General features: G+C 44.3%; 1 protein-coding gene across 8 annotated transcripts in view; it reads right to left on the minus strand.

Moving 5' to 3' along the window:
- Window positions 1–210: 210 nt before the first annotated feature.
- Window positions 211–26,497, minus strand: part of LOC147122167 (fizzy-related protein homolog) — a 65,435-nt gene continuing 39,148 nt past the window's right edge. For 7 of the 8 annotated variants that reach the window (XM_085982990.1, XM_085982986.1, XM_085982989.1 and 4 more), the window contains 6 exons: window positions 25,273–25,375; window positions 22,832–23,016; window positions 22,217–22,450; window positions 15,008–15,112; window positions 12,746–12,838; window positions 211–866 (listed from right to left, as the gene is read on the minus strand). In XM_085982990.1, the coding sequence (XP_085839116.1) occupies window positions 825–866; window positions 12,746–12,838; window positions 15,008–15,112; window positions 22,217–22,450; window positions 22,832–23,016; window positions 25,273–25,375 (762 nt within the window). In that variant the 3' untranslated portion in view covers window positions 211–824. The remainder of the gene's footprint in view (window positions 867–12,745; window positions 12,839–15,007; window positions 15,113–22,216; window positions 22,451–22,831; window positions 23,017–25,272; window positions 25,376–26,497) is intronic. The other variant, XM_085982991.1, reaches the window with a different exon arrangement.

Below are 26,497 nucleotides of genomic sequence, written 5' to 3' on the forward strand. Positions count from 1 at the left end.
GCATTATAGGCGAGTTTAGTCCTGGAGCCCAAGTCTCATACGATGAGGTTTGCTGTGAACTTCACCAGTAATACAGGACAATCAGAGTGGGTGATGCTAGGTTTGTGTGTGTGTGTATGTATATATATATATATATAATTGCTGATTATTCTTTGCTTATTCTTTGCTGAGTACAATCAGTGGGCATTTTATGAATGAACAAAATTAAACTTCCATGTTAAATATTTTTAATTATGGATCCCATTTGTAATGACTTTGCACTTATGAAACTTGTTCATTTGGAGTAATGTAAATTACAGAAAATTAAATTCCTCAGCTCTAGAAGCAGATACTGCTAAATGATTACATAGAATGGGGGTGGTTAATTTAAAAAAAAAAAAATGTACCTTCCTTTTCAGATCTCCAAGACACACTATATGTAAATATTTTTCATGTTTTTCTATACAAAAGATTAGAAGGCATTCTGGATCCATTCCCACACTCCTGTTTCCATGCAAACATTAAGACAGCATCAAAGTTTCATCCTCAGTCCAATAAATAGCTTCTGTACACATTGTACAATAGATACATATAAAGTGAACGCTCTCCCTTAACTCCATACTCCTTTCGCATTTCTTTCATCCACCTTGGCGCTGAGATGAGTTAATAATGTCCCAACATTCTCCTGTCCAATCAGCCTCAAAACTTAGCAAATGAATGTGCGTTGACCACTTGAACAAAAACAGTGAAGAGGCGGTTATGTTAGCTCTGATGAACTTTACTGCAGTTTGTGTTTGGGTTGAGGGGAATCCGTTTTAAAGGAGTGCCTGTTCTTCAGGATAGTTTTACCGTATCCTTGTAAAAAGATTAAGGACAGATTTGGATTCCTAAAAAAGTGAGAAATTAAACAATTTAGTAACAATGGTATCAGGAGGTACGTTCGATTTATAACATATGAAACATTTTATATTATATAAATGAGTTAGTTATAAGGCAGCAGTTCTGAGGAAATCAAACAGTATAAAAAGTTATTTTATATCATGGTTTTAACTTTAGTCATTAGTTTGATCTTCACCGTACCAACAGCAACATCTTTTCATTGCAAACTGCTAGCGTGACATCGGCCGTCTCAATTTCTCTGCTCCCCTCACTCCAACCTACCTCCCTCTGAACTTGCAGCACTCCATTCTCTCAGATCCAACCCCAACATTGTAATTAAACCTGCTGACAAGGGTGGTGCTGCTGTTGTTTGGCGAATCTACCGAACAGAGGCTGAACGCCAACTCTCCGACACCTCCTCCTACCTCCGCCTGGACCATGACTCCACTACCGAACATCAAGCCATCATTTCCAAGACTGTCACTGACCTCATCTCTTCTGGAGATCTTCCCTCCATGGCCGCCAACCTCATAATTCCCCATCCCCGCACAGCCCGCTTCTACCTCCTTCCCAAGATCCACAAACAGGACTGCCCCGGTAGACCCATCGTTTCAGCCTGTTCTTGCCTCACGGAACTTTCTCTCTTCCTATCTCGACTATTTTTTCCTCCCCTTGTCCAGTCTCTTCCCACCTACATTTGCGACTCTTCCAACGCCCTCCGCCACTTTAACAGTTTCCTGGCCCCAACTGTCTCCTTTTCACGATAGCAAAGAGTTTGACTCGAAACGTTGACTGTTTTCTCTCCATGGATGTTGCCTGGCCTGCTGAGTTTTTCCAGCATTTTCTATTGTTATGTCTCCTTTTCACTATGGACATCCAATCCCTCTACACCTCCATCCCCCACCAGGATGGCCTTCGGGCGCTCCATTTCTTCCTTGAACAGAGGCCCAACCAGCCCCCATCCACCACCACCCTCCTTCGCCTGGCTGAACTTGTTCTCACATTGAACAACTTCTCCTTTGACTCCACTCACTTCCTCCAAATTAAAGGTGTTGCTATGGGAACCCGCATGGGTCCCAGCTATGCCTGCCTTTTCGTGGGATATGTGGAACATTCTTTGTTCCAGTCCTACTCAGGTCCCCTCCCTCACACCTTTTTCTGGTACATTGATGACTGTATTGGTGCTGTTTCCTGCTCTCGTCCTGAACTAGAAAATTTCATTCACTTTGCTTCCAATTTCCACCCTTCCCTCACTTTCACATGGTCCATCTCTGACTCTTCCCTTCCCTTCCTCGACTTCTCCATCTCCAGGGATAGGTTATTGACAAACATTCACTACAAGCCCACTGACTCCCACAGCTACCTGGACTACACTTCCTCCCAACCCGCTTCCTGTAAGGACTCTATTCCATTCTCCCAGTTTCTCCGGCTCTGCCGCATCTGCTCTGACGATGCCACCTTCCATACCAGTGCTTCTGACATATCTTCCTTTTTCCTCAACCCAGGATTCCCCTCTACTGTGGTTGATATGGCCCTTGACCGCATCCATTCTATTTCCCGCACTTTTGCTCTCACCCCTTCCCCTCCCTCCCGGAATCACAATAGGGTTACCCTTGTCCTCGCCTTTCACCCCACCAGCCTCCACATTCAACAGATCATCCTCCGCCATTTCCGCCACCTCCAGCATGATCTCACCACCAAACACATCTTCCCCATACCTCCCCTTTCAGCATTCCGAAGGGACCACTCTCTCCGCAACACCCTGGTCCACCCTTTCCCCTTGCACCTTCCTGTGCAAGCGCAGGAAATGCAACAAATGCCCTTTTACCTTCCCCCCCTTCCAGGTGAAACAGCAATTTACTTGCAATTTAGTATACTGTATTCGCTGCTCACGATGTGGTCTCCTCTATATTGGGGAGACCAAACGCAGATTGGGTGACCGCTTTGCGGAATACCTCCGTTCAGTCCATATGGGTGACCCCGAGCTTCCAGTCGCCTGTCACTTTAATTCTCCGCTCCACTCCCACTCAGACCTCACCGTCCTCGGCCTCTTGCATTGTTCCAATGAAGCTCAATGTAATCTCGACAAACAGCACCTCATCTTTCGATTAGGCACTTTACAGCCTTCTGGACTCAACATAGAGTTCAACAATTTCAGACCATAACCTCTGCCCTTATCCTTTTCTTTCCCCATTTTTTTTTCTCTCTCCCACATGGCAGCTGTCTTTCATTCTGCCATTTACACTTCATCTAGAGCCATCTTTTGTTTCTTAACTTGTCCCATTACCATCTCCTTTTGCCTTGCACCATCTCTTAATGTCTCTTAATCTCTCCTGCCTTCCATCCTATCACAGACCTTCCCTTTTGTTTTTTCCTCCCCTCCCCCATTTCCCTGCCCCTGCACTTGCTTAAAAACCTGTTTGATCTCCAGCTTTTTCCAGTTCTGATGAAGGGTCATCGACCTGAAACGTTAACTCTGTTTCTCTCTCCACAGATGCTGCCTGACCTGCTGAGTATTTCCAGCATTTTCTGTTTTTATTTTGCATTTATATGGGGCATTTAGCGTCAAAAAAATGTCACAAGGTGCTTCACGGCAGTGTAATGAGACAAAGATCGGTGTTGAGCAAAGGAGATCAGTCGGGGTAACTAAACGCTTGGTCAAAAAGATGGGTTTTAACAGAGGAAAGTGGGGGGGGGGGCGGGGCGGGCGGGGGGGAGGTTTCGGGAGGGAATTCTAATGTTTAGGGACTAGACAGCTGAAAGTATGGCTGCCAATAGTGGGGCTAAGGGATGCACAAGTGTTCAAAGTTGTTAGAGGGTTCTAGGGATGGAGCAAGCTATAGAGATAGGGAGGGGGCAGGCCATGAAGGGATTTAGTTTGTAATGACAGAGGGGTCAGGGGGTGGTGATAGCAGTTTTGAAGTGGAGGGGGACAGTAGGTGGGGAGGAAGGGAAGTTGGGTAGTCAGTAGTTTACACTCACAACTTTATACTATTGACAAAGAAGTCCATGAGTTCCTAGTACTTGTTGTTGTAGGCAAGTGTGGAAGGTGTAGGAGGTAGTTGGCGGTGGATAAAAGCTAAGGCTTGTCTTTACTTCTAGGATGATCCTGGACTAATGAGAAATTTTGTCAGAAGAGCCAAGGCCCGATAGTGCTTGATGTGATCCAGCCAGATCTAGAAACAGAGGGGGCTAAATTCGGTTGATTTGCGCCTCCCGTTAGCGCCCTAAGAGGATCCGCCATTCAATATGATCATGGCAGACCCTCTATCTCAATACCATATTCCTGCTCTCTCCCCATACCCCTTGATGCCTTTTGTGTCTAGAAATCTATCGATCTCCTTCTTAAATATATTCAGTGACTTGGCCTCCACAGCCTTCTGTAGTAGAGAATTCCACAGGTTCACCACCCTCCGTGAAGAAATTTCTCCTCATCTCAGTCGTAAATGTCCTACCCCATATCCTGAGACCCCTCGTTCTAGAGCCCCCAGCCAGGGGAGTCAGTCAGCAGAGAGTGCTGTGAGTTTGGGTAAGTGTGCTTTAATTGTTATTTCTCTTTAAATCATTCTTGATAAGATTACTTAAGCAGTTTAAGTAAAGGGGAAAAGTTAAATATTTGGGATTCTGTTGGTTTAAGAAGAGTAAAACAAGGTTACACTGCAGTAGGAGTAAATTGGCACAGCAGGCAGTGGAAACCAGTTTTCTAACCAATCAGCAGGGGTGATTCATTTGGCTGTAAACAAACAAACAGTGCTTGCTCGCACTAGCACTGGTCTTTTTATACTGAGTGTGAGTTAGGGTAAGTGGGGTGTTAGGTGCTCTTTTCAAACTTTAACTCTGTGGGTTGCAGTTAATAAGGCCTTTCTGGTGCAGAGTGACTACTGGTAAACCATTTAACTGGTGTAACTAGAGGGATTGATTTAATTTAAATCCAATTAATTAAAGGGGATACTAGCATCTATAATCGGGCAGAGGGTGTCCATAACTAACACAAAATTTAATTAATTACATAGAATGGAGCAGGTGATGTGTTACTGTTGCGAGATGTGGGAGCCGGTGGACCCCATTGAGGCTCACAGTGAATACATCTGTGACAAGTGTCTGCTGCTACAGGAACTCCAGCTCCGTGTTGATGAGCTGGAGTCTGAGCTTCAGACACTGCGACACATCAGGGAGGGGGAAGAAGTACCTGGACTCTGTGTTTCAGGAGGTGGTCACACCTTTGAAGTTAATTAATTCAGATGTAGCCCATGGTCAGGGACAGGATGGTGTGACGACGAGTGAGGCAGGTACGGGGATCCAGGTGGTAGTGTTGGAGGAGCCGCAGCCCTTGCTCTTGTCCAACAGATTCGAGGTTCTTCCTCCCTGCAGTCCCTGCTCCTGTCCCCACAGGGAGTATGAGCAACCTGGCCACAGCACCGTGGAACGGGGAGCCATTCAAGAGGGGGGGAGTAAATAGAAATGTTGTAGTGGTAGGGGATAGTATTATTAGGGGGATAGATAGAGCTCTCGGCTGCAGAGAGCGAGAGTCCCGAAGGCTGTGTTGCCTACCCGGTGCCAGGGTTAAGGACATCTCCTCTGGGCTGGAAAGAAACTTGCAGTGGGAGGGGGTGGATCCAGTTGTCGTGGTCCATGTTGGTACAAATGACGTAGATAGGATTAGGAAGCTGGTTCTGTTAAAGGAGTATGAGCAGCTAGGGGTCAAATTAAAAAACAGAACCTCAAGGGTAATAATCTCTGGATTATTACCTGAGCCACGAGCGAATTTGGCTAGGACAAATAAAATTAGAGAGTTAAATGTGTGGCTCAAAGACTGGTGTGGGAGAAATGGGTTTTGCTTCCTGGGACACTGGCACCAGTACTGGGGCAGGAGGGAGCTGTTCTGTTGGGACAGGCTTCACTTGGCCAGTGCTGGGACTAGAGTACTGGCGGATCATATAACTAGGGCTGTAGAGAGGGCTTTAAACTAACTAGTGGGGGGGAGGTTCCTAGAGAGCAAATAATAAAAATGACAACAGAGAAGGTCATAGACTTAGGTAGCAGTGGGGAAATTAAAAACCAGAGCGTGTCAGGAAGGGGCAGAAGGTATGGAGTAAAAGGTAAAGTAATAAAAAGGGCAAAAGCAGGAACTAAGTGTCACAAAACATATTTGAAAATTCTCTATCTGAATGCACGTAGCATTCGTAACAAAATAGACGAGTTAATGGCACAAATAACTACATATGGGTATGATCTTGTGGCCATTACAGAAACATGGCTGCAGGGTGACACTGCCTGGGAATTAAACATACCAGGTTATTTAACGATCAGGAAGGACAGGCAGGAAGGAAGGGGAGGTGGGGTGGCTATGTTAATAAAGGAAGGAATCACTAATACAGAGAAATGATATTGGGTCAAAAGATCAGGATAATGAAACAGTTTGGGTGGAGATAAGGAATAATAAGGGGAATAAACACTAGTGGGCGTAGTCTATAGGCCTCCGAACAGTTGCAACTCTGTTGGACGGAGTATCAATCAGGAAATAGTTGAGGCTTGTAATAAGGGAGCATCTGTAATTATGGAGGATTTTAACTATCATATTAATTGGACAAATCAAATTAGGCAGGGCTGCCTTGAGGATGAGTTCATTGAGTGTATTAGGGATCGGTTTCTTGAGCAGTATGTAACTGAACTGACCAGGGGGCAAGCAGCCTTAGATCTGGTCCTGTGTAACGAGACAGGATTAATTAAAAATGTCCTAGTAAAGGATCCCCTTGGAATGAGTGACCATAACATGGTTGAATTCCATATTCAATTAGAGGGTGAGAAGGTTGGATCTCAAACAAGCGTGCTAAGCTTGAATAAAGGAGACTATGAAGGTATGAGAGCGGAATTGAGTAGAGTGGATTGGGAAAATAGATTAAAGGGTAAGACGATACATGATCAGTGGTGTACATTTAAGGAGTTATTTTACAACTTCTAAAAAATATATATTCCACTGAGAAGAAAAGGGTGTAAAAGAAAAGACAGCCATCCGTGGCTAAGTAAAGAAATTAAGGAGAGTATTCGACTAAAAACAAGGGCACATAAGGTAGCCAAATCTAGTGGGAGGATAGAGGATTGGGAAAACTTTAAAAGACAGCAAAAAATAACAAAAAGATTGATTAAGAAAGGGAAGATAGATTATGAAAGCAAATTAGCAAAAAATATAAAAACAGATAGTAAGAGTTTTTATAGTTATATAAAAAGAAAAAGGGTGGCTAAAGTAAATGTTGGTCCCTTAGAGGATGAGACCGGGAAATTAATGGTGGGAAATATGGCAAAAACACTGAATATTTTATATCAGTCTTTACAGTAGAAGACACCAAGAATATCCCAACACTGGACAAACAGGGGGGGGAGGGGGAGGAGGGAGGGGGAGGGGGAGGAGGGGGGGGGGGAGAGGAGGGAGGGGGGGGGGGAGCTAAACACGATCAAAATCACTAAGGAAGTGGTAATCGGTAAAATAATGGGACTCAAGGCAGATAAATCACCTGGACCTGATGGCTTACATCCTAGGGTCTTGAGGGAAGTGGCGGTAGGGATTGTGGATGCATTGGTAATTTTCCAAAACTCCCTGGACTCAGCAAAGGTCCCGGCAGACTGGAAAACTGCTAATGTAACACCCTTATTTAAAAAGGGCAGTAGACAGAAGGCTGGAAACTATAGACCGGTTGGCCTAACATCTGTGGTAGGTAAAATTTTGGAGTCCATTATTAAGGAGACAGTAACAGGACATTTGGATAATCATAATTTAATAGGACAAAGTCAGCATGGTTTTATGAAGGGGAAGTCATGTTTGACAAATTTGCTGGAGTTCTTTGAGGAAGTAACATATAGGGTGGATAAAGGGGAACCAGTGGACGTAGTGTATTTAGACTTCCAAAAGGCATTTGACAAGGTGCCACACAAAAGATTATTGCTTAAGATAAAAAATCACGGGATTGGGGGTAATATTCTGGCACGGATAGAGGATTGGCTATCTAACAGAAGGCAGAGTTGGGATAAATGGTTCATTCTCAGACTGGCAATCAGTAACCAGTGGTGTTCCGCAGGGGTCAGTGCTGGGTCCCCAACTCTTTACAATCTATATTAACGATTTGGAGGAGGGGACCGAGTGTAACATATCAAAGTTTGCAGATGATACTAAGATGGGAGGGAAAGTAGTGAGTGAGGAGGACATAAAAAACCTGCAAGGGGACATAGGCAGGCTAAGTAAGTGGGCAGAGATTTGGTAGATGGAATACAATACTGGAAAGTGTGAGGTTATGCACTTTGGCAGGAAAAATCGTAGAGCAAGTTATTATCTTAATGGCAAGAAACTGGAAAGTACTGAAGTACAAAGGGATCTGGGGGTCCTGGTGCACGAAACTCAAAAGGTTAGTATGCAGGTGCAGCAAGTGATTCAGAAGGCCAATGGAATGTTGGCTTTCATTGCTAGGGGGATAGAATATAAAAATAGGGAGGTATTGCTTCAGTTGTACAAGGTATTGGTGAGGCCGCACCTGGAATACTGCATACAGTTTTGGTGTCCATACTTAAGAAAAGACATACTTGCTCTCGAGTCAGTGCAAAGAAGGTTCACTCGGTTAATCCCGGGGATGAGGGGATGGATATATGAGGAGAGGTTGAGTAGATTGGGACTCTACTCATTGGAGTTCAGAAGAATGAGAGGCGATCTTATTGAAACATATAAGATTGTGAAGGGGTTGGATCGGGTGGATGCGGGGAGGATGTTCCCGATGATGGGTGAAACTAGAACTAGGGGCCATAGTCTTAGAATAAGGGGCTGCTCTTTCAAAACTGAGATGAGGAGGAACTACTTCACTCAGAGGGTGGTAGGTCCATGGAATATGCTGCCCCAAAAAGCTGTAGAAGCTACATCATTACATAAATTTAAAAACAGAAATAGACAGTTTCCTAGAAGTGAAGGGAATTAAGGGTTACGGGGAGCGGGCAGGAATTTGGACATGAGTCTAGGTTCGGATCGGACATGGCCCTGTGGGTAGCGGAGCGGGCCTAGGGGCCGTGTAGCCTGATCCTGCTCCTATTTCATGTGTCTAATTCTGTTAGATTCAGGAGATGGTTCTGTGATAGTAGATTGGCGGTTAGGATCAGATCAGCCATGACCTTATTGAATGGCGGAGCAGGCTCGAGGGGCCGATTGGCCTACTCCTGCTCCTATTTCTTATGAAACATCCAGTCTGTCTAGCCCTGTCAGAATTTTATACTTTTCAATGAGATCCCCTCTCATTCTTCTAAACTCTAGTGAATACAGGCCTAGTCGACCCAATCGCTCATATGGCAGTTCTGCCATCTCAGGAATCAGTCTGGTGAACCTTTGCTGCACTCCCTCTATGGCAAGTATATCCTTTATTAGGTAAGGAGACCAAAACTGCACACAGTACTCCAGGTGTGGTCTCACCAAGGCCCTGTACAACTGTATAGAATCATAGAAAGTTACAGCACGGAAGGCGGCCATTTCGGCCCATCGTGTCTGTGCCGGCCAACAAAGAGCTATCCAGCCTAATCCCACTTCCGAGCTCTTGGATGTGCACTTGGTCCATAGCCCTATACATTAGAGCATCCCAAGTACAGGAAACTTTGTGCTATTCGGCACTGAGCTGTTGCCGGACACTCCAGCGCTAATGTCGAAAGATACAGAAGCTTCTGAGCTCCATATCTGTCAACAAACCCTGTCAACTTCTAAACAGTCCAAGCGTCGCTGTAGCTTAGCAACAGCTTCAGCAGACCTTGACTGTTGAGGAAAAAAGCAACGAGAAAAAAACCCCTAAAACGGCACCTGATTTCTGCCAGTGGCTCGAACATTCCTGACAGTTAGCCTCCGGACAACACAAAGTTTCCTGTACTTTTTAAATGTGGTTAGGGTTCCTGCCTCTACCACCCTTTCAGGCAGTGAGTCCCAGACCCCCACAACCCTCTGGGTGAAGAAATTTCCCCTCAAATCCCCTCTAAACCTTCCCCCAATTACTTTAAATCTGTGCCCCCTGATTTTTAACCCCTCTGCTAAGGGAAATAGGTCCTTTTTATCCACTTGATCTAGGCCCCTCATAATTTAATACACCTCAATAAGGTGCCTCCTCTGTTCCAAGGAAAACAAACCCAGCCTATCCCGTTTTTCCTCATAGCGAAGATTCTCTACTCCCGGCAACATCCTTGTAAATCTCCTCTGTACCCTCTCTAGTGCAATCACATCCTTCCTGTAATGTGGTGACCAGAACTGCACGCAGTACTCTAGCAGAGGCCTAACTAGTGTTTTATACAGTTGAAGCATAACCCCCCTGCTCTTGTATTCTATGCCACGGTTAATAAAGGCATGCATTCCGTATGCCTTCTTAACCACCTTATCTACTTGGCCTTCTACCTTCAGGGATCTGTGGACATGCACTCCAAGGTCCCTTTGTTCCTCTACGCTACTCAGTGTCCTACCATTTAATATGTATTCCCTTTCCTTGGTAGCCCTCCCCAAATGCATTACCTCACACTTCTCCGGATTGAATTCCATTTGCCACTGTTCTGCCCACCTGACCAATTTATTGATATCTTCCTGCAGTCTACAGCTTCCTTCTTCAGTATCAACCACACAGCCGATTTTAGTATCATCTGCAAACTTCTTAATCATACCCCCTCTATTCAAGTCTAGATCATTGATATATACCACAAAAAGCGAGGGACTTAGTACTGAGCCCTGTGGAACCCCACTGGAAACAGCCTTCCAGTCACAAAAACACCCATCAACGAAGGATGTAGTAAGACATCCTTGCTCCTGTACTCAAATCCTCTTGCAGTGAAGGCCAACATACCATTTGCCTTCTTAACTGCTTGCTGCACCTGCATGTTTGCTTTCAGTGACTGGTGTACAAGGACAGCCAGGTCCCTTTGTACATCAGCATTTCCCAATCTATCACCATTTAAGTAATACTCTGCCTTTCTGTTTTTCCTACCGAAGTGGATAACTTCATATTTATCCACATTATACTGCATCTGCCATGTATTTGCCCACTCACTCAACTTGTCTAAATCACCTTGAAGCCTCTTTGGGCAGCATAGTGGTTAGCACTGTTGCCTCACAGCGCCAGGGACCCGGGTTCAAATCTGGCCTCGGGTGACTGTCTGTGTGGAGTTTGCACATTCTCCCCGTGTTTGCGTGGGTTTCCTCCCACAGTCCAAAGATGTGCGGGTTAGGTTGATTGGCCATGATAAAAATTGACCCTTAGTGTTAGGGGGGATTAAATACGCGGGGTTACGGGGATAGGGCTTGGGTGGGATGGTTGTCGGTGTAGGGACCGGGTGCTAGGGTTTGGATGATCAGCCATGATCTCGTTGAATGGCCTACTCCTGCTCCTATCTTCTAATGTTTCTATGTTTGCATCCTCCTCACAACACTGGGTGCTAGACAGCTACACTAGTTGTGTTTAGATTTGAGGTACAGATCAGCCACAATTTAAATCGAATGGCGGAACAATTCTGGTCGCCTAATACAAAAAGGATATAGAGGCACTGGAGAGGGTGCAGAGAAGACTTACAAGGATGGTACCAGAAATGCGAGGGTATACGTATCAGGAAAGGATGAACAGGCTGGTTCTCTTTTCTCTTGAAAAGAGAAGGCTGAGGGGTGACCTATAGAGGTTTTTAAAATTATGAAAGGTTTTGATAGAGTAGATACAGAGAGAGTGTTTTCACTTGTGGGGGAAAGAGCAAAATTAGAGGCCATCAATATAAGATAGTCACCTAAACATCAAATAGGGGATTCAAAGAAACTTCTTTACCCAGAGAGTGGCGAGAATGTGGAACTCACTACCAGAGAGAGTAGTTGAAGCGAATAGTATAAATGCATTTAAGGGACAGTTAGATAAGCATACGAGGGAGAAGGGAAGAGGGTTATGCTGATAAGAGTTAGATGAGGAAAGATTGGAGGAGGCTCGAGTGAAGCATAAACACCGGCATGGACTGGTTGGGCTGAATGGCCTGTTTCTGTGCCGTATATCCTGTGTAATACTATGTTGCTCTGTTCCTAGGAGTGCTGCATTGTCGAATGTGTGGTCTTTCACATGAGATGTTAAACCAAAGCCCTGTCTGCCCTCAAATGGATGTAAAAGATCCCATGGCACTATTCGAAGAGCAGGGGAGGTTCCCTTGGTGTGCTGACCAAAATTTACTCCTCAACCACCATCATTAAAGCACATTACCTAGTCATTTATTTCATTGCTGGTTGCAGGACCTTGCTGTGCGCAAATTTGCTGACATGTTTTCCTAATAAATGACTACACTTCAAAAAGTACTTAATTGGTTGTGAAGCATTTTGGGACAGCCGGAGATCATGAAAGGCACTATATAAATACAAGTCTTTTTCTGTCACTTTCCACTCAGATAAGATATCAACAGGACACAGGTTTGGTTTAAAAAGGGGAGCAGCTAATTTCTCACACACAACTTTGCCAATGGGGCAATGAGTTTTCCAGGATTAAGATTTTGCCTTTAAAAGTTCAACTTTTCTTGGGCTTAATCTTGCTTCAGCCAGTTAAAGTCCTGTATTTCGATATCACCGGAAGCCCCGATGAGATGCCTGCCTGTACAGTCTCTGTTACCCTTCTGCCGTATGCAACCACAGCAATAAATGTGTTTGTAACTCCAACAGTAAAATCAATCTGACTCAAGAACAAGTGAGACACAAGAGCTGAAGCTATTTTGACATCATGCAACAGGTACTAAAAATATTTTATCAGCATATGATTGCCAAAAAATTATATACTTTTCCATAGGAAGTGTACTTACACATGACTCTCTCAATCAACCTCAAAGTTTACAACACAACGCTGCCAGCAAATAGCATTAAAGCACTCTGTACCTTAGTAGAACGGGTTTTACTGAAAACATTCCAAAACCGCAAAGTTTCATCTCCTGCCCCCGTCACAATAGCCTCTCCATCGGGTGATATGGCCTAAAGAGCATGAAAGGAAAAAAAAATTACAACCCATTAATAGAAAGGATCTTGTGTGTGTGTGCGTGATATATAGTGGCACTGAAATTCCATTGGGGTTCTCAATGTCCCACCATAACCCCAGCCGAAGACGGTCTGTACCCCAGTGTAGTGTAAAGGGCAGAATTTCAGGGCCATTATGCATTGGATCTCTCAATCTACTTAGTGCATACTAAAGTCAAAAAACCGATTCAGAACCATAGAAGTTTAGAGCACACGAGGAGGTCATTCAGCCAGCTCTTTTGTAGGGCGAAGTAAAACTAAGCCTGCTGCCGTGTTCTTTCCCCACAGCCCTGTATCTTCCTCTGCTTAAACATTTATCTAAATTTTCTTTTAATGGGTCTCTGCCACAACCACTTCAGCAACCCTCTGCATAAAGACATTTCTCCTAACTCCTCGCCATGACAATTTTAAAGTGGTGACCCCCCTTGTCACTGACTCCCCAACTATCAAAGTCCTTAAATTTTAAAAACCTCTTTATTCTCCTCTTAGCCTTCTCTGCTCCAGTGGAAATAGTGTTGTACAAATGCATTATTACTACTTTACTTTTGTGCTAAGGATGTATTGAACCCCCCACTCGCTCATGCTGGTTATTTTTTGGATGATAATGGCTTCAGTAATAAAACAAAACTTGAATGAGATGAATGCAGTAATTGTATCAATTAGGTATGCAATAAAAAAAATTAAGATTAAAATTTTTAATTGAGAGATTAATCACGATGAAACTTTTGAATCATTTGCCAGCACTAACAGATACAGAGAACAAAAGTGGATGCAGCACTGATCCCCAGGGTATACCACTTCCAATGCTTCTCCAATTCAAGCAACATTCATTTACCCGATATTTAGAAACAAAACCAATTTGGCTAGGCCGGGTAAAAAGGTAGAAACTGGCATCAGATTCGGAACAAATTGGAAAAGGAGAAAGTATTTTTCTTTTCATTCCCAAAGAAAAACAAACACCTGTTAACAGTTTGAGGCGGGATAGATGCCAAACTTGATAAATAAAATGTATTACGTAGTTTATGTCTAAATCAGTCACAGCCTCACTGCCGGTCGTCTGCTCCAGCCCTATTGCTCATTGATTGAGACAACCCCTGCTGGCTGATGTCCAGAAATTCACAATAACAGAAAATGCTGGAAAAACTCAGCAGGTCAGACAACATCCGTGGAGAGAAATTTGAGTTGACGTTTCGGGTCGAATGGACTCTGCCCTGAAACTCATCAATCAACATGTAACATAGCTTAGAATTTCCAAAGTGAGTTTTGGGGAGGGACAGGCCCCAGTAAAAACACAAGGATAAAGCACATAGGCATGAAAATGTTACATTGTTCTGAAAAGTCCAATGTGAAGTTAATGGATTTCTTTTTTTACTTGCGTTAGAACCCTTTCAAAGGACATAGGGAAGTACATGTAAGCTCACAGCCTACTATCACAGGATTAACTAGTGTGCAAATAACTTTAGGTAAAACAGCAAGTAAAAGAAGCTGACATCTTCTGTGCCTGCAAAAGATGTTCCAGCTCCCACCGGATATGCCAACGTTAACACGCACAGATGTGCTTAGGATTTCCAGTCAAAATCTGAAGATGTTTGGGTTCATAAGGTGAGAATTGAGACCAGCTTGTCCTTGTACACACAGACTACAGGTGCGTACACGTACACACACACGTACACACACACTATTGGGCATAGAGAAATAATAGGCAGACTGAAGAATGAAATCACCACTTCATCTTCCTCCTCTTTTACTGGCCACATTATTCAGTCAGTCCGCGTAACATTTTGAAGACAATGCCCAAAGATGCTTCAAGGTTTTTCAGCTTGAAAATAACCACCATCACCTCCGGCAAATAATGCAGGGTGGAGCATAGTCAGCCTTCAAGGTTCCTCAATAGGGTCAGAATGGGAAGTTACAAGATTCAGTCACAATACGGTATTATCCTTACGATATTAAACAAAAATTTGTGAAGCATTTTCTGGACTAGTCATTCTTATGGAATGAATGTATCATATAAACAGTGAATTTAAAAATGTTGTATTTTTTGCAAAGTAACAAAAATGGTTACTAAAGAATTGTGTCTGTTGCAGGAAGCTCTCATGTAACCACTCACAGCAACAAATCTCTTACCAGGTAGAGCACTCTATACGAATGCCCCGTTAGTTTGGCAACCTGTGTTAAGGATGGGTATTTCCACACTAAAATCTGATTCTGGGAATAGCCGTGTGTACTAACCTGCAAAACAAAGCAAAAAAAGTGTCACAACAAAACATACACTTTAATGAAGCTTTACTAGACGTGAATCAGATATGGCCTTGCTTCTTCACATGAAACTGAACTGATTCAAGTCCAGAATATCAGCTAGAACCTGGCTCAATACCTTGAAGTCTTTACTGGTAAGTAGCACTTCAGTCACAAGCTCCCACAGTAAGGTCATGCACCTCAGCTCCAATATTCTATCCTCGATCAGCACCATTTCCCCCCTTGTTTTATTTCCCCATGAATACCTCAGTGAACCATAAACATTCCTAACCAATAACACTGCAATTCCCGTATCTTGCCTTTAATGGGCGCTACACACAAAAAAAGCATAACAAAATTATAGTAACTTTTTGCAAGGGTACGTGAGGTATCTCCTGAAGTATTGGGGAAGTCCAAAGCTGGTGGTGTCATTTTTGTCTGATTAGTCTACAACTAAATTGGGTGCAGAGTAAACTAGGATTCAGTACAGTTGCTGCAGGACTGCTTCTAATCTTCCCTATATGGCACAATTGTTGGAGGGATTCCGGCTTCTGAACACGCACACACTCCTTCAGCTGGTGTCACAGCCTCTCTATTGGAGTTATATCCAGGACTGGTCAGGTGTTTCCAGCAATATTGACCTGTTACTGCTTTGTAGAACTTTCTAAATAGCACTATCTTATATTATAGTGCTACAAAAGAAAAATCCTTGTTGATATGGTCATCCATAATGGCCATTAATAAAATGAAGGTCAACAAATAACCCCAACATACAAGGAACTGGTTAGACAGACACTGGTCCATCATTCACTCAGAGAAGTACTTTGAGCACAAGATATTTCACCAAAAGTCTACGATCTGCCAGACAGATTTTTCTCAAAATTATGTGCCCCGTCTTTGGCATGATCTGACCTTCTTGCGATCGATCGGTACATTTAATGTCAGTCTTCACTTTACCGTCCAGCCAGTTTAATGTAAAGCCAAATGTTATTTAATGAAAAATGTAACATGAATATTCAAGAATATTTTCAGCAACTGTTTGGTAATCCAGTGCATATTCTTCCTTTTTACTGTATGATACATTGATCATTCAAGAGTAAAAATGCTATTCCTGGCCAAACATTGCCTTCTTGCAGTGTTGGATCACAATGGGGTTACTTCAGTTCAAGGTAGGAATCTGTTATATGATAGACGGTCAGAATTGAGCAGGTTTCTTTTCACTTGATTTCAAAGGAACTCAAAGGTTCGTGAGGCGAGATCTCATGAGTCTCACCTGCACTATAGAAGAACCTATGAGTTTACAAGTTAACTAAATGGACCAGAAGTGTTAGTAAGGTCACAGTATACTAGGCAAATTCATCATTGTCAACATAAATACGGCTGAAAGGCAATTTATTATGCACAGCATGAAATAATGCAACACAACTGGGTTCGTCACTGCCCAGAGACATTTTGTGGCTCACTGTACAGCTTGATATTCAACACCATCAAGAAGCCTGAAACACTCATCAACTGACAAACACTTATGGCCTGTAAACTGAGAACTTGATACAAGTCAACTGTTCTTGTGCATCTCCCATCAGTTAGCACATTGGTCGAGGCCTTAAGAGAAGGTTTTCTGTCGGCCCCATCTCGGATGGGGGATTCTCTATGGCACCCGGGGAGAGGAAACCTTTTAAAATTAAATTTTAAAAAGGGAGTATTGGAGGTCAGTGCAAATGTGGCCATCACTATGATCCCATAGTTGAGCGCATGGAGCTGGTCAACCTTCCTATTTCAGCACTCTTTCCTTCCTGAATTCTGGGGGAAAATTTCAGGTTGAATCCCTTGTGGTTTCTTTTTCTCCCATCAAAAAAAGTTTTTTTTAATTTTTTATTTTTATTCGTTCCTGGGATGTGGGCATCGCTGGCAAGGCCAGCATTTATTGCCCATCCCTAATTGCCCTCAAGAAGGTGCTTTATTGAACCACTGCAGTCCGTGTGGTAAAGGTACTCCCACAGTGCTGTTAGGGAGGGAGTTCCAGGATTTTGACCCAGCGATGATGAAGGATTGGCGATATATTTCCAAGTCATGATGGTGTGTGACTTGGAGGGGATCTTGGAGATAAGGGCGTTCCCATGCGCCTGCTGCCCTTGTCCTTCTAGGTGGCAGAGGTTGCGGGTTTGGGAGGTACTGTTGAAAAAGCCTTGGCGATTTGCTGCAATGCATCTTGTAGATGGTACACACTGCAGCCACAGTGCACCAGTAGTGGAGGGAGTGAATGGTTAAGGTGGTGGATGGGGTGCCAATCAAGTGGGCTGCTTTGTCCTGGATGGTGTCGAGCTTCATGAGTGTTGTTGGAGCTGCACTCATCCAGGCAAGTGGAGAGTATTCCATCACACTCCTTACTTGTGCCTTGTAGATGGTGGAAAGGCTTTGGGGAGTCAGGAGGTGAAAAACACTCCGCAAAATACCTAGCCTCTGACCTGCTCTTGTTGCCACAGTATTTATGTGGCTAGTCCAGTTAAGTTTCTGATCAATGGTGACCCCCAGGATGTTGATGGTGGGGGATTCGGCGATGGTAATGCCATTGAATGTCAAGGGGCGGTGGTTAGACTCTTGTTGGAGATAATCATTGCCTGGCACTTCTGTGGTGCGAATGTTCCTTGCCACTTATCAGCCCAAGCCTGAATGTCATCCCGGTCTTGCTGCGTGCAGGCATGGACTGCTTCATTATCTGAGAAATTGCGAATGGAACTGAACACTGTGCAGTCATCAGCAAACATCCTCACTTCTGACCTTATGATGGAGGGAAGGTCATTGATGATGCAGCTGAAGATGGTTGGGCCTAGGACACTGCCCTGGGGAACTCCTGCAACAATGTCCAGGGGCTGAGATGATTAGCCTCCAACAACCACAGCCATCTTCCTTTGTGCTAGGAATGACACTAGCAAGTGGAGAGTTTTCCCCATTTACAAAATCACTAGTCAGGGAAATGAATTTGGAAGGAATAAAATACTTCAAAACGCAACAGTCTTCACAAAAGTATAACATCATCATTTAAAAAGCACCATTAACCCAGTAAACGTCCCGAGGTGCTGGACAGAGGAGAAATGGATGCTGAGGTAGAAATGACCAAAAGAATGGTTGAAAATATAGCTTTGAGGAGGCTTTTAAAAGGAAGAGAAACAGCAAGGTGGAGGAGTCTGGATAGGGAGTTTCAGAGTAGGGCCGAGTTGCTCAAGGTTCTGCTACCAGCTGTGGAGGTGGGAGGGGAGATGTTCAGAGAAGTAGAGTCAGAGGAGGGTTGAAGGGCATTGACTGCAACATAAAGCTGGAGGAGGTTGCAGAGTTAGGGTGGGGTGGGGCCATGGAGGGGTTCATAAACAAAGATGAGAATTTTGAATTCAATGAATTCAGGAACAGGGAGGCATCTGAGATGGAATGGGGAGGGGGGGGGGCTTCGGTGATGGGTAAGCACAAGCGTAACTTAGTGCAGCAACAGCAACAACAACTTGTATTTATATAGCGCCTTTAACATAGTAAAACATCCCAAGGCGTTTCACAGGAGTGTTAGAAGACAAAACTTAACACCGAGCCACATCAGGAGAAATTTGGGCAGGTGACCAAAAGCTTGGTCAAAGAGGTAGGTTTTAAGGAGCGTCTTAAAAGGAGGAAAGAGAGGTAGCGAGGCGGCGAGGTTTAGGGAGGAAATTCCAGAGCTTAGGGCCTAGGCAACAGAAGGCACGGCCACCAATGGTTGAGCGATTATAATCAGGGATGCTCAAGAGGGCAGAATTAGAGGAGTGCAGATATCTTGGGGGGGGGGGGGGGGGCGGGGGGGTGGCGCTGTTGTGGAGCTGAAGGTGATGAGAGAGATAGGGAGGGGCGAGGCCATGGAGGGATTTGAAAACAAGGATGAAAATTTTGAAATCGAGGCGTTACTTAACCGGGAGCCAAGGTAGGCCAGTGAGCACAGGGGTGATGGGTGAATGAGACTTGGTGCGAGTTAGGACACGGGCAGCTGCGTTTTGGATCACCTCAAGTTAAAGTAGGGTAGAGTGTGTTGGAATAGTCAAGTCTAGAAGTAACAAAGGCATGGATGAGGGTTTCAGCAGCAGATGAGCTGAGGCAAGGGCGGAGGCGGGCAATGTTACGGAGGTGGAAATAGGCTCTCTTAGTTATGCTGCGGATATGTGGTCGGAAGCTCATTTCAGGGTCAAATATGACACCAAGGTTGTGAACAGTGTGTTTCAGCCTCAGGCAGATGCTCGGGAGAGGGATGGAGTCAGTGGCTAGGGAACGGAGTTTGTGGCGGGGACCGAAGACAATGGTTTCGGTCTTCCCAATATTTAATTGGAGAAAATTTCTGCTCATCCAGAACTGGATGTCAGACAAGTAGTCTGACAATTTAGACACTGTGGAGGGGTCAAGAGAAGAGGTAGTGAGGTAGAGTTGGGTGTCGTCAGTGTACATGTGGAAACTGATGGTGGGTTTTCGGATGATATCGCCGAGGGGTAACATGTAAATGAGAAATAGGAGGGGGCCAAGGATAGATCCTTGGGGGACACCAGAGGTAATGATGCCGGAGCAGGAAGAGAAGCCGTTGCAAGTGATTGTCTGGTTACGATTAGATAGATAAGAATGGAACCAGGCGAGCACAGTCCCACCCAGCTGGACGACAGTAGAGACGTGTTGGAGAAGGATGGAGTGGTCAACCGCGTCAAAGGCTGCAGACAAGTCAAGAAGGACGAGGAGGGATAGTTTACCCTTGTCACAGTCACAAAGGATGTCATTTGTGACTTTGATGAGAGCTGTTTCAGTACTGTGTCAAGGGCGGAAACCGGATTGGAGGGATTGAAACATGGAGTTGCGGGAAAGATAGGCAGGGATTTGGGAGGCAACAACACGTTCAAGGACTTTGGAGAGGGAAGGGAGGTCGGAGATGGGGTGGCAGTTTGTGAGCACGGAGGGGTCAAGGGTTGGTTTTTTGAGAAGAGGGGTGATGATGGCAGATTTGAGGGAGAGGAGAGAGAGAACTGTTAACAATGTCAGCTAACATGGGAGCCAGAAAAGGAAGTTGGGTAGTCAGCAGTTTGGTGGGAATAGGGTCGAGGGAGCAGGAAGTGGGTCTCATGGACAAGATGCGCACGGAGAGATCATGAGGGGAGATCGGAGAGAAACTGGAGAAACATGTGAGTTCAGGGCTCGGGCAGGAGGGAACCTTAGAGGAAGTTTGGCCTGGTGGGCTAGGGGAAGGAAGGGACGTGGCAGAGGCAGCTGAACAGATGGTCTCAATCTTAGAGACAAAGAGATCCATGAGCTCCTCGCACTTGTTGTTGGAGGCGAGGGTGGAAGAGACAAAGGAGAGAGGTTTAAGAAGACGGTCAGCAGTGAAGAATAGAAGCTGGGTTTTATCTTTGCACTCCAGAATGATTCTGGAATGGTGAGCAATTTTGGCAGTCAAGAGCAGGACCCGATAATGCTTTATGTGGTCCAGCCAGACCTGGCGGTGAATGGCTAAACCAGTTGTTCGCCATATCCGTTTAAGTCTGCATCCCTTGGACTTAAGGGAGCGAAGATGAGGGCCGTACCGGGGGAGCGGCCAGGGTGAGAGAGAGTAATTGTTTTTAATAGGGACTAGGGCATCAAAGGTTGCGGTGAGGGTGTGGTTGAGCAGATCGGTAGCTGCAGAAATGTCACGGTGAATGGAGGGCCAAAGGCTGGACAATTGGGATTTGATAAGTGCAGTTGTAAGAGAGTTGGCAGAGAGTTTTTTCCAGGAGTGGGCACAAAAGGAAGTAGGGTTGGGGGAGGGTGGAAGGGGGATGTGGGTGGAGAGCGATACGAGGAAGTGGTCAGAGATGGCCTTATCTGCGATTGACACAATGGAAGTCGCAAGGCCAGGATGCAGGTGGCATATTTGGAGTTTGTGTAGGGTGGAGCTTGGGAGGCTGGCGAGAAGGACATTGGAGAAATAAAATACTAAAAAAGTTAATGTGCATCATTAGCTGCATTCTCAGTGTCTTTTCCCTCATGGAATTTGTTCATCTGCATGTATGCTACATACATGACCAAAGGTGTACTCTATTTAGAGTAGATGGAGTGCTCCCGATGTCAAACAGGGCAAGTGTCTGTGTGCACCATACCAGTACTGCAGCAGCTTGACATGCTCAAATGTTGCTGGGTTTAAACCGAAGTTTAGAATTCATCCATTGGATTTAACGATAAGGTCTAATCCCAAAATCAGACAGTTTATGAATTGGGTCAGAAAGGATCAGCATAAACAAAATGTTCAGACTTCCAGCTAGGAAATGTAATAAAGTTGGACTATGGATGTACCATCAGATCAAGCAGGCAACTGGCAGGAAGCCTGAAGGTGCTTATCCAATAAATCAGCTGACAGAAGGTGCACTCCACGTGTAAGCCTCCACAAATAGCTGGGCCCGAGTCTCTTGCTGGATAAAGCACCTCCTGTGACAACCAGGTAAATGTGGGGAGCCAGTCCCATGCGTTCCAAATGACCATTTCTTTTTACAAACTGCATAGTTCTGCAGTCCCGCTTTCGTCAGGTGGGCTCCCTTTGTTTCAAATCGCGGAGCCACAGCCACAGTCTGTTGTTTAGCAATTTTTTTTAAATGGGGAGGGGGAGGGGGAGGGAAAAGGGGGATAAAGGTTTTTTTGTTAAAATATCAAGTCTGTGATCCAAAGACAAGCTGCTAAATGTTCTAAACTCTACCAATAATAGTTGAATACTTGGGTAAGGTTCATAATTATCAGATCTAATCAGGTCTCCACTGTGCCGCTGCCCTCCCTAGGCAAGAATTAAAAATAAGCCAATATAAAAGTGCCTCGCGACTCCTAGGTTAGAACCAAAGTACAGAACAGTGTAAACAAATCTTTGTTAAAAAGATTCAAAAGTCTCTTCAGATAACAGTTAATCTGCAGTTTGGTTAGTGAACTTTTCAAAAGACAGCATGTCCTTGGGTCATCATTTTCCTTTATCCAGCCTGCTTCAATCTGGGCAAGGGCAGCAAAGATACACATCCATTACTTGATTATTAACACACTGCAAAGGGAAGATTCCCTTTTTCACATGGTTTGAGGTTAAAGGCTCACCAGTTCATTTGCATGCTTAGACCAGGCAAGATTGCAGACTTGAGAGCCTGTGTCGACACATTGCAGGGGCTGGCAAGTCAACGTGTTCCAGAAACGAATGCAGCGATCGGCAGTGCCCCCTCCCGATGCCAGAAGTCCGTGCTGATGAGGGGACCAGGCAATGGCCTTTACAGCTGCTAAGTGTTCTGTGTACTGCTGGACTGGGCTCAAACTGGAATTATTCCACACAAATAGCTGGAAGAAAAATCAAATGCTGCTGTAAAATGAATGAAAAATAAACCTTCACTAACAACTGTGACCTCACAAAGGCTTCTTTATGACGTCATAAAACAGTTTGACCAAGTTCCAAAAGGAATTTTTTTTAAAACCCCAGAAGAAATTCCACCCCCTCCCTCCAAACTTTTGCTCATGTTTAGCCGCTAAATCAAGAGTGATGGTGGCAGAAGTGTTGGCAAATATCACTAGGCCATTTCAGAGTTCCAGTATTTGCAATGTATTTTTTTTTAATTCCTGGATGTACGAGTGCAAATTCTTGCTGCACTTGTTCAGTTTACAAGTGGCTGGGCTTGAACTACAGCACACATTTTGGACATGACCAGAACAGATGTCAGGTACCTTGTTGTCGTTGCCCCCAGAAGCTAGGTGCTGGTGATCAGGAGACCACTTTAAACCACAAACTTCCTGCCTGTGGCCCTGCAATCTCCGCTCCATCTGAAGTGGGGGCGTTCGCACGTCCCTCTGTAGAATGAGACGGTCCCGACTTCCTGACGAGAGTTGATCAGCATTCCAGGCCAAAGCCCCTGTACACCAAGCAACACAGTAAAACTACATTTAAAAAAAGCTCAGCTTTTATATTAGAGATTGCTCCAGTCCCTTTACACTGTTCTTTCATAACTGTTGTGAAATATTTAAGCAACAATGGCCTTATTCACTCAAAGTCACCACCTTATAACTATCCCACTGTCGACTATTTTTAGTAATGTAACATCTAAATGTCTAACGTTTGTGGCAGGCAGGTTTAACGAAGGTCAAAATATGTCAACACAGCAGTACACCTGGGTAACATAGGTGACAAATCTTTTAAATTCCTGTTTACATTACATTGTATTCATGAAACAAACATTAATCAATGATAACATTGTGCAAACACGATTTCTACTTTAATCCGTTGTTACTAACCCTGTGCTCTTGAAAACACATATGTTTCAGTAGGACACAATGGGTACAACAATAATTGAAGTCCAACCGAGCAAACAGTCCTGGTCTACCAAGACAATCAAAATTTTGTAGGATTCTACCATAAAATTCCTGAATATGCCTGACTGGAAAATACCATTTTGGTCCATTTGGCTGCCGCACCATTTAATGGCCCAGATTTTGCAGTGGTAATGATGGCAAAACTGTCAGAGTTCACCGTCATTTGCCCTCTGAAACTGACAGCAACATCAGGATTTAGCGCATGCACAGATAAACGCGGAAATCCAGAGGTTGCGGTCAGTCATTCTCTGCTCCACCACAGGTTGCGCTGTGGAACTCCCCAGAGCTGGCAACAATTCAAAAATCACTTGAACTGACAAAAACTTCTTTTATGATAGAATATCACTGTTAAAAGCTGACTGCTGAACCACTGTTCTGGCCCTGAAAAACTAATTTTATATTTGTGAAATGTTAAATTTTTTCATTAATATGATTAAGAACTACAAGTTTTTAATATTTTTTTAATGATATTTCAGTTTATGTGTATGTCCCAATCTTTATTTTGCCCCTGTAAAAATGTATTAAAAGTAAATTATAGTGTGCATTTTACTTCCTGGTTTGCTGTCTGAGAATTCCTCAATGTGATTGGCTGCTTAGCCAGCTTGATGACATCACTGTTGCTGGATGCTATTGATTCGCTTGATTTGGCCCCAGATTCAAACTAAGGTCGGGAGAACTGAAATTGGCACCAGAGATGGCTAGATCTTTGTGGGCAGCTTTCTTCTAGGTCAGCGGCGATTGCCGTCGTTTCGCTGCTGACTGCAAATTCCAGGCCATTATCTTTTGTCCTAGATAATTCAGTTGTGCCAAAATTAAAAATTGGATGCATCCAAAGCAGCTAGCAGTTCATTTCAGGGCAGCATAGTCCTAAATCCTCCCTGTGTTAGGGTATCCTTGGCACAGAATGCCCCCAGCATGAAGAAAGCTGGGGAAGGAAATGTAAATGTCTGAATCTATACGTTGCCGTTGCATATTTCCTCAGAGCCACCTAAATACTCCTACTATTCTGACAGTGCAAATAAGGAACTGGACTATACATGGACTGGACTATACATTGAGATTCAGTAGGGCCATCCTTTATTAATTAGTAGGACCAGTAACACTCGTTTAACCATTCTGAACTTTCAGAAAATGGTGCAAAATTAGTACAGTTTTTACAATACGCTGCTAACCATCCCACTGCGGAGTGTTGCCTACACTGACAGTTTTACACATCTATGCCTAGTTGTTTTAAGAACATAGGAACAGGTGTAGGTCATTCAGCCCCTCGAGTCTGTTCCGCAATTCAACTAAATCATGGCTGATCTGTATATTAATTCCATCTACTCGCATTGCAACCCTTAATATCCTAGCCCAACAAAAATCTATCAATCTCAGTTCTGACATTTTCAATTGACCCCCTAGCCTCAACAGCTTTTTGGGGGAAGAGAGTTCCAGATTTCCATTACCCTTTGTGTGAAGAAGAACTTCCTGAATCACCCCTGAACAGCCTAGCTCTAATTTAACATCTAGTAAAGCTACATGGCTGAATCAATGACATACACCAACATCTCATAAAATCCAATCATAGATGTCTTCAAATCACACACCTTCAAAACAAGTTAGAAAACTTAAAAAGTGGTTTTCACTTTATGTGATGAATTAACCATCAGATTATAACTATTCTCACAGTCTTTCTTTTAAAAAAAAAAATGGATCTGCCCCCTCTGGGTTTTTTTTTAAAAAAAAGCTCCTCTGTGAATCTCAACTGAGATCTGATTCTGAAACACAAAAAAAAATTAAGTAATTTAAGTACTTACCAACTCTAGCGGAATGTCCATCGAGAGAGGTCAGCTTCTTCCCAGCCGCCGCATCCCAGATCTGCACATATCCCTTGTGGGTGCCCACGGCCACAAAATTCCCCTGAGTATATTAAAAGAATGTTTACATTGTTATTGAGGCTGTGACCATGGAACCTCCTGCAGGGTGAGACAACAGTTGATGACCTGCTCCCATGCTTCACTTATGGTGCATTCGCCCACATGAGAAGCTCAAAACAGCAGCCAGGGATAAAACCTGCTTCAGAATTTCCCTCTGTCCTAGCCTCCAACTAGTACCACCCCACAGCAGATCAGGAACTCAGCCACATGGGAGGGAGGGCAGAAGAAAAGAAGGAAGTAAGCATGCACCCTTCCGCTCCACAGAACCCCACAGTGCACCATCCACAACCCTTGTAGATGAAGATAGTTACAGATCTGAAATGCCTATATTACTTGGATGTCATACCCAAGGTATCCCATCATCCCCCTTGTATTCAAGTTGTGTAACAGTAATTCCACTAATTACAGTGGGTAGGGCAGGTATCGATAGTGAATCATTCCATGAAGACATTAATCATCTTTCTCTTTCTTATGTTAACTGATAAAAACTACATGCATTTATATAGCGCCTTTAATGTAGTAAAATGTTCCAAGGCGCTTCACAGAAGCATTATCAAATAAAATTTGACACCGAGCCACATAAGGGGATATTAGGGCAGATAATAAAGATAGGTTTTAAGGAGCATCTTAAAAGGAGCGTCTTAAAGAAGGAAAGAGAGGTAGATAGGCGGAGAGGTTTGGGGAGGGAGGGAGCTTAGGGCCTTAGCAGCTGAAGGTGCTGTGATTAAAATCAGGGATGCGCAAGAGGCCAGAACTGGAGGAGCACAGAGATCTCGGAGGGTTGTGTGGCTGGAGGAGGTTACAGAGATAGGGAGGAGCGAGGCCATGAAGGGATTTGAAAACAAGAATGAGAATTTTAAAATTGAGGCGTTGCTTAACTGGTAACCAATGTAGGTCAGCAAGCACAAATGGGTGAACAGGACTTAGTGCAAGTTAGGATACGGGCAGCAGAGATTTGGATGAGTTTAAGTTTTTGGAGGGTGGATGATGGGAGACTGGCCAGGAGAGCGTTGGAAAAGTCAAGTCTAGACAAAGGCATGGCTGAGGGTTTCAGCAGCAGATGAATTGAGGCAGGGGCAGGGTAGGGTGAGGTTACGAAGATGGA

Source organism: Somniosus microcephalus, chromosome 3 (genome assembly GCF_052327205.1).
Source record: "Somniosus microcephalus isolate GS21.2 chromosome 3, FLI_Smic_1.0, whole genome shotgun sequence".
Lineage (NCBI taxonomy): Eukaryota > Metazoa > Chordata > Chondrichthyes > Squaliformes > Somniosidae > Somniosus > Somniosus microcephalus.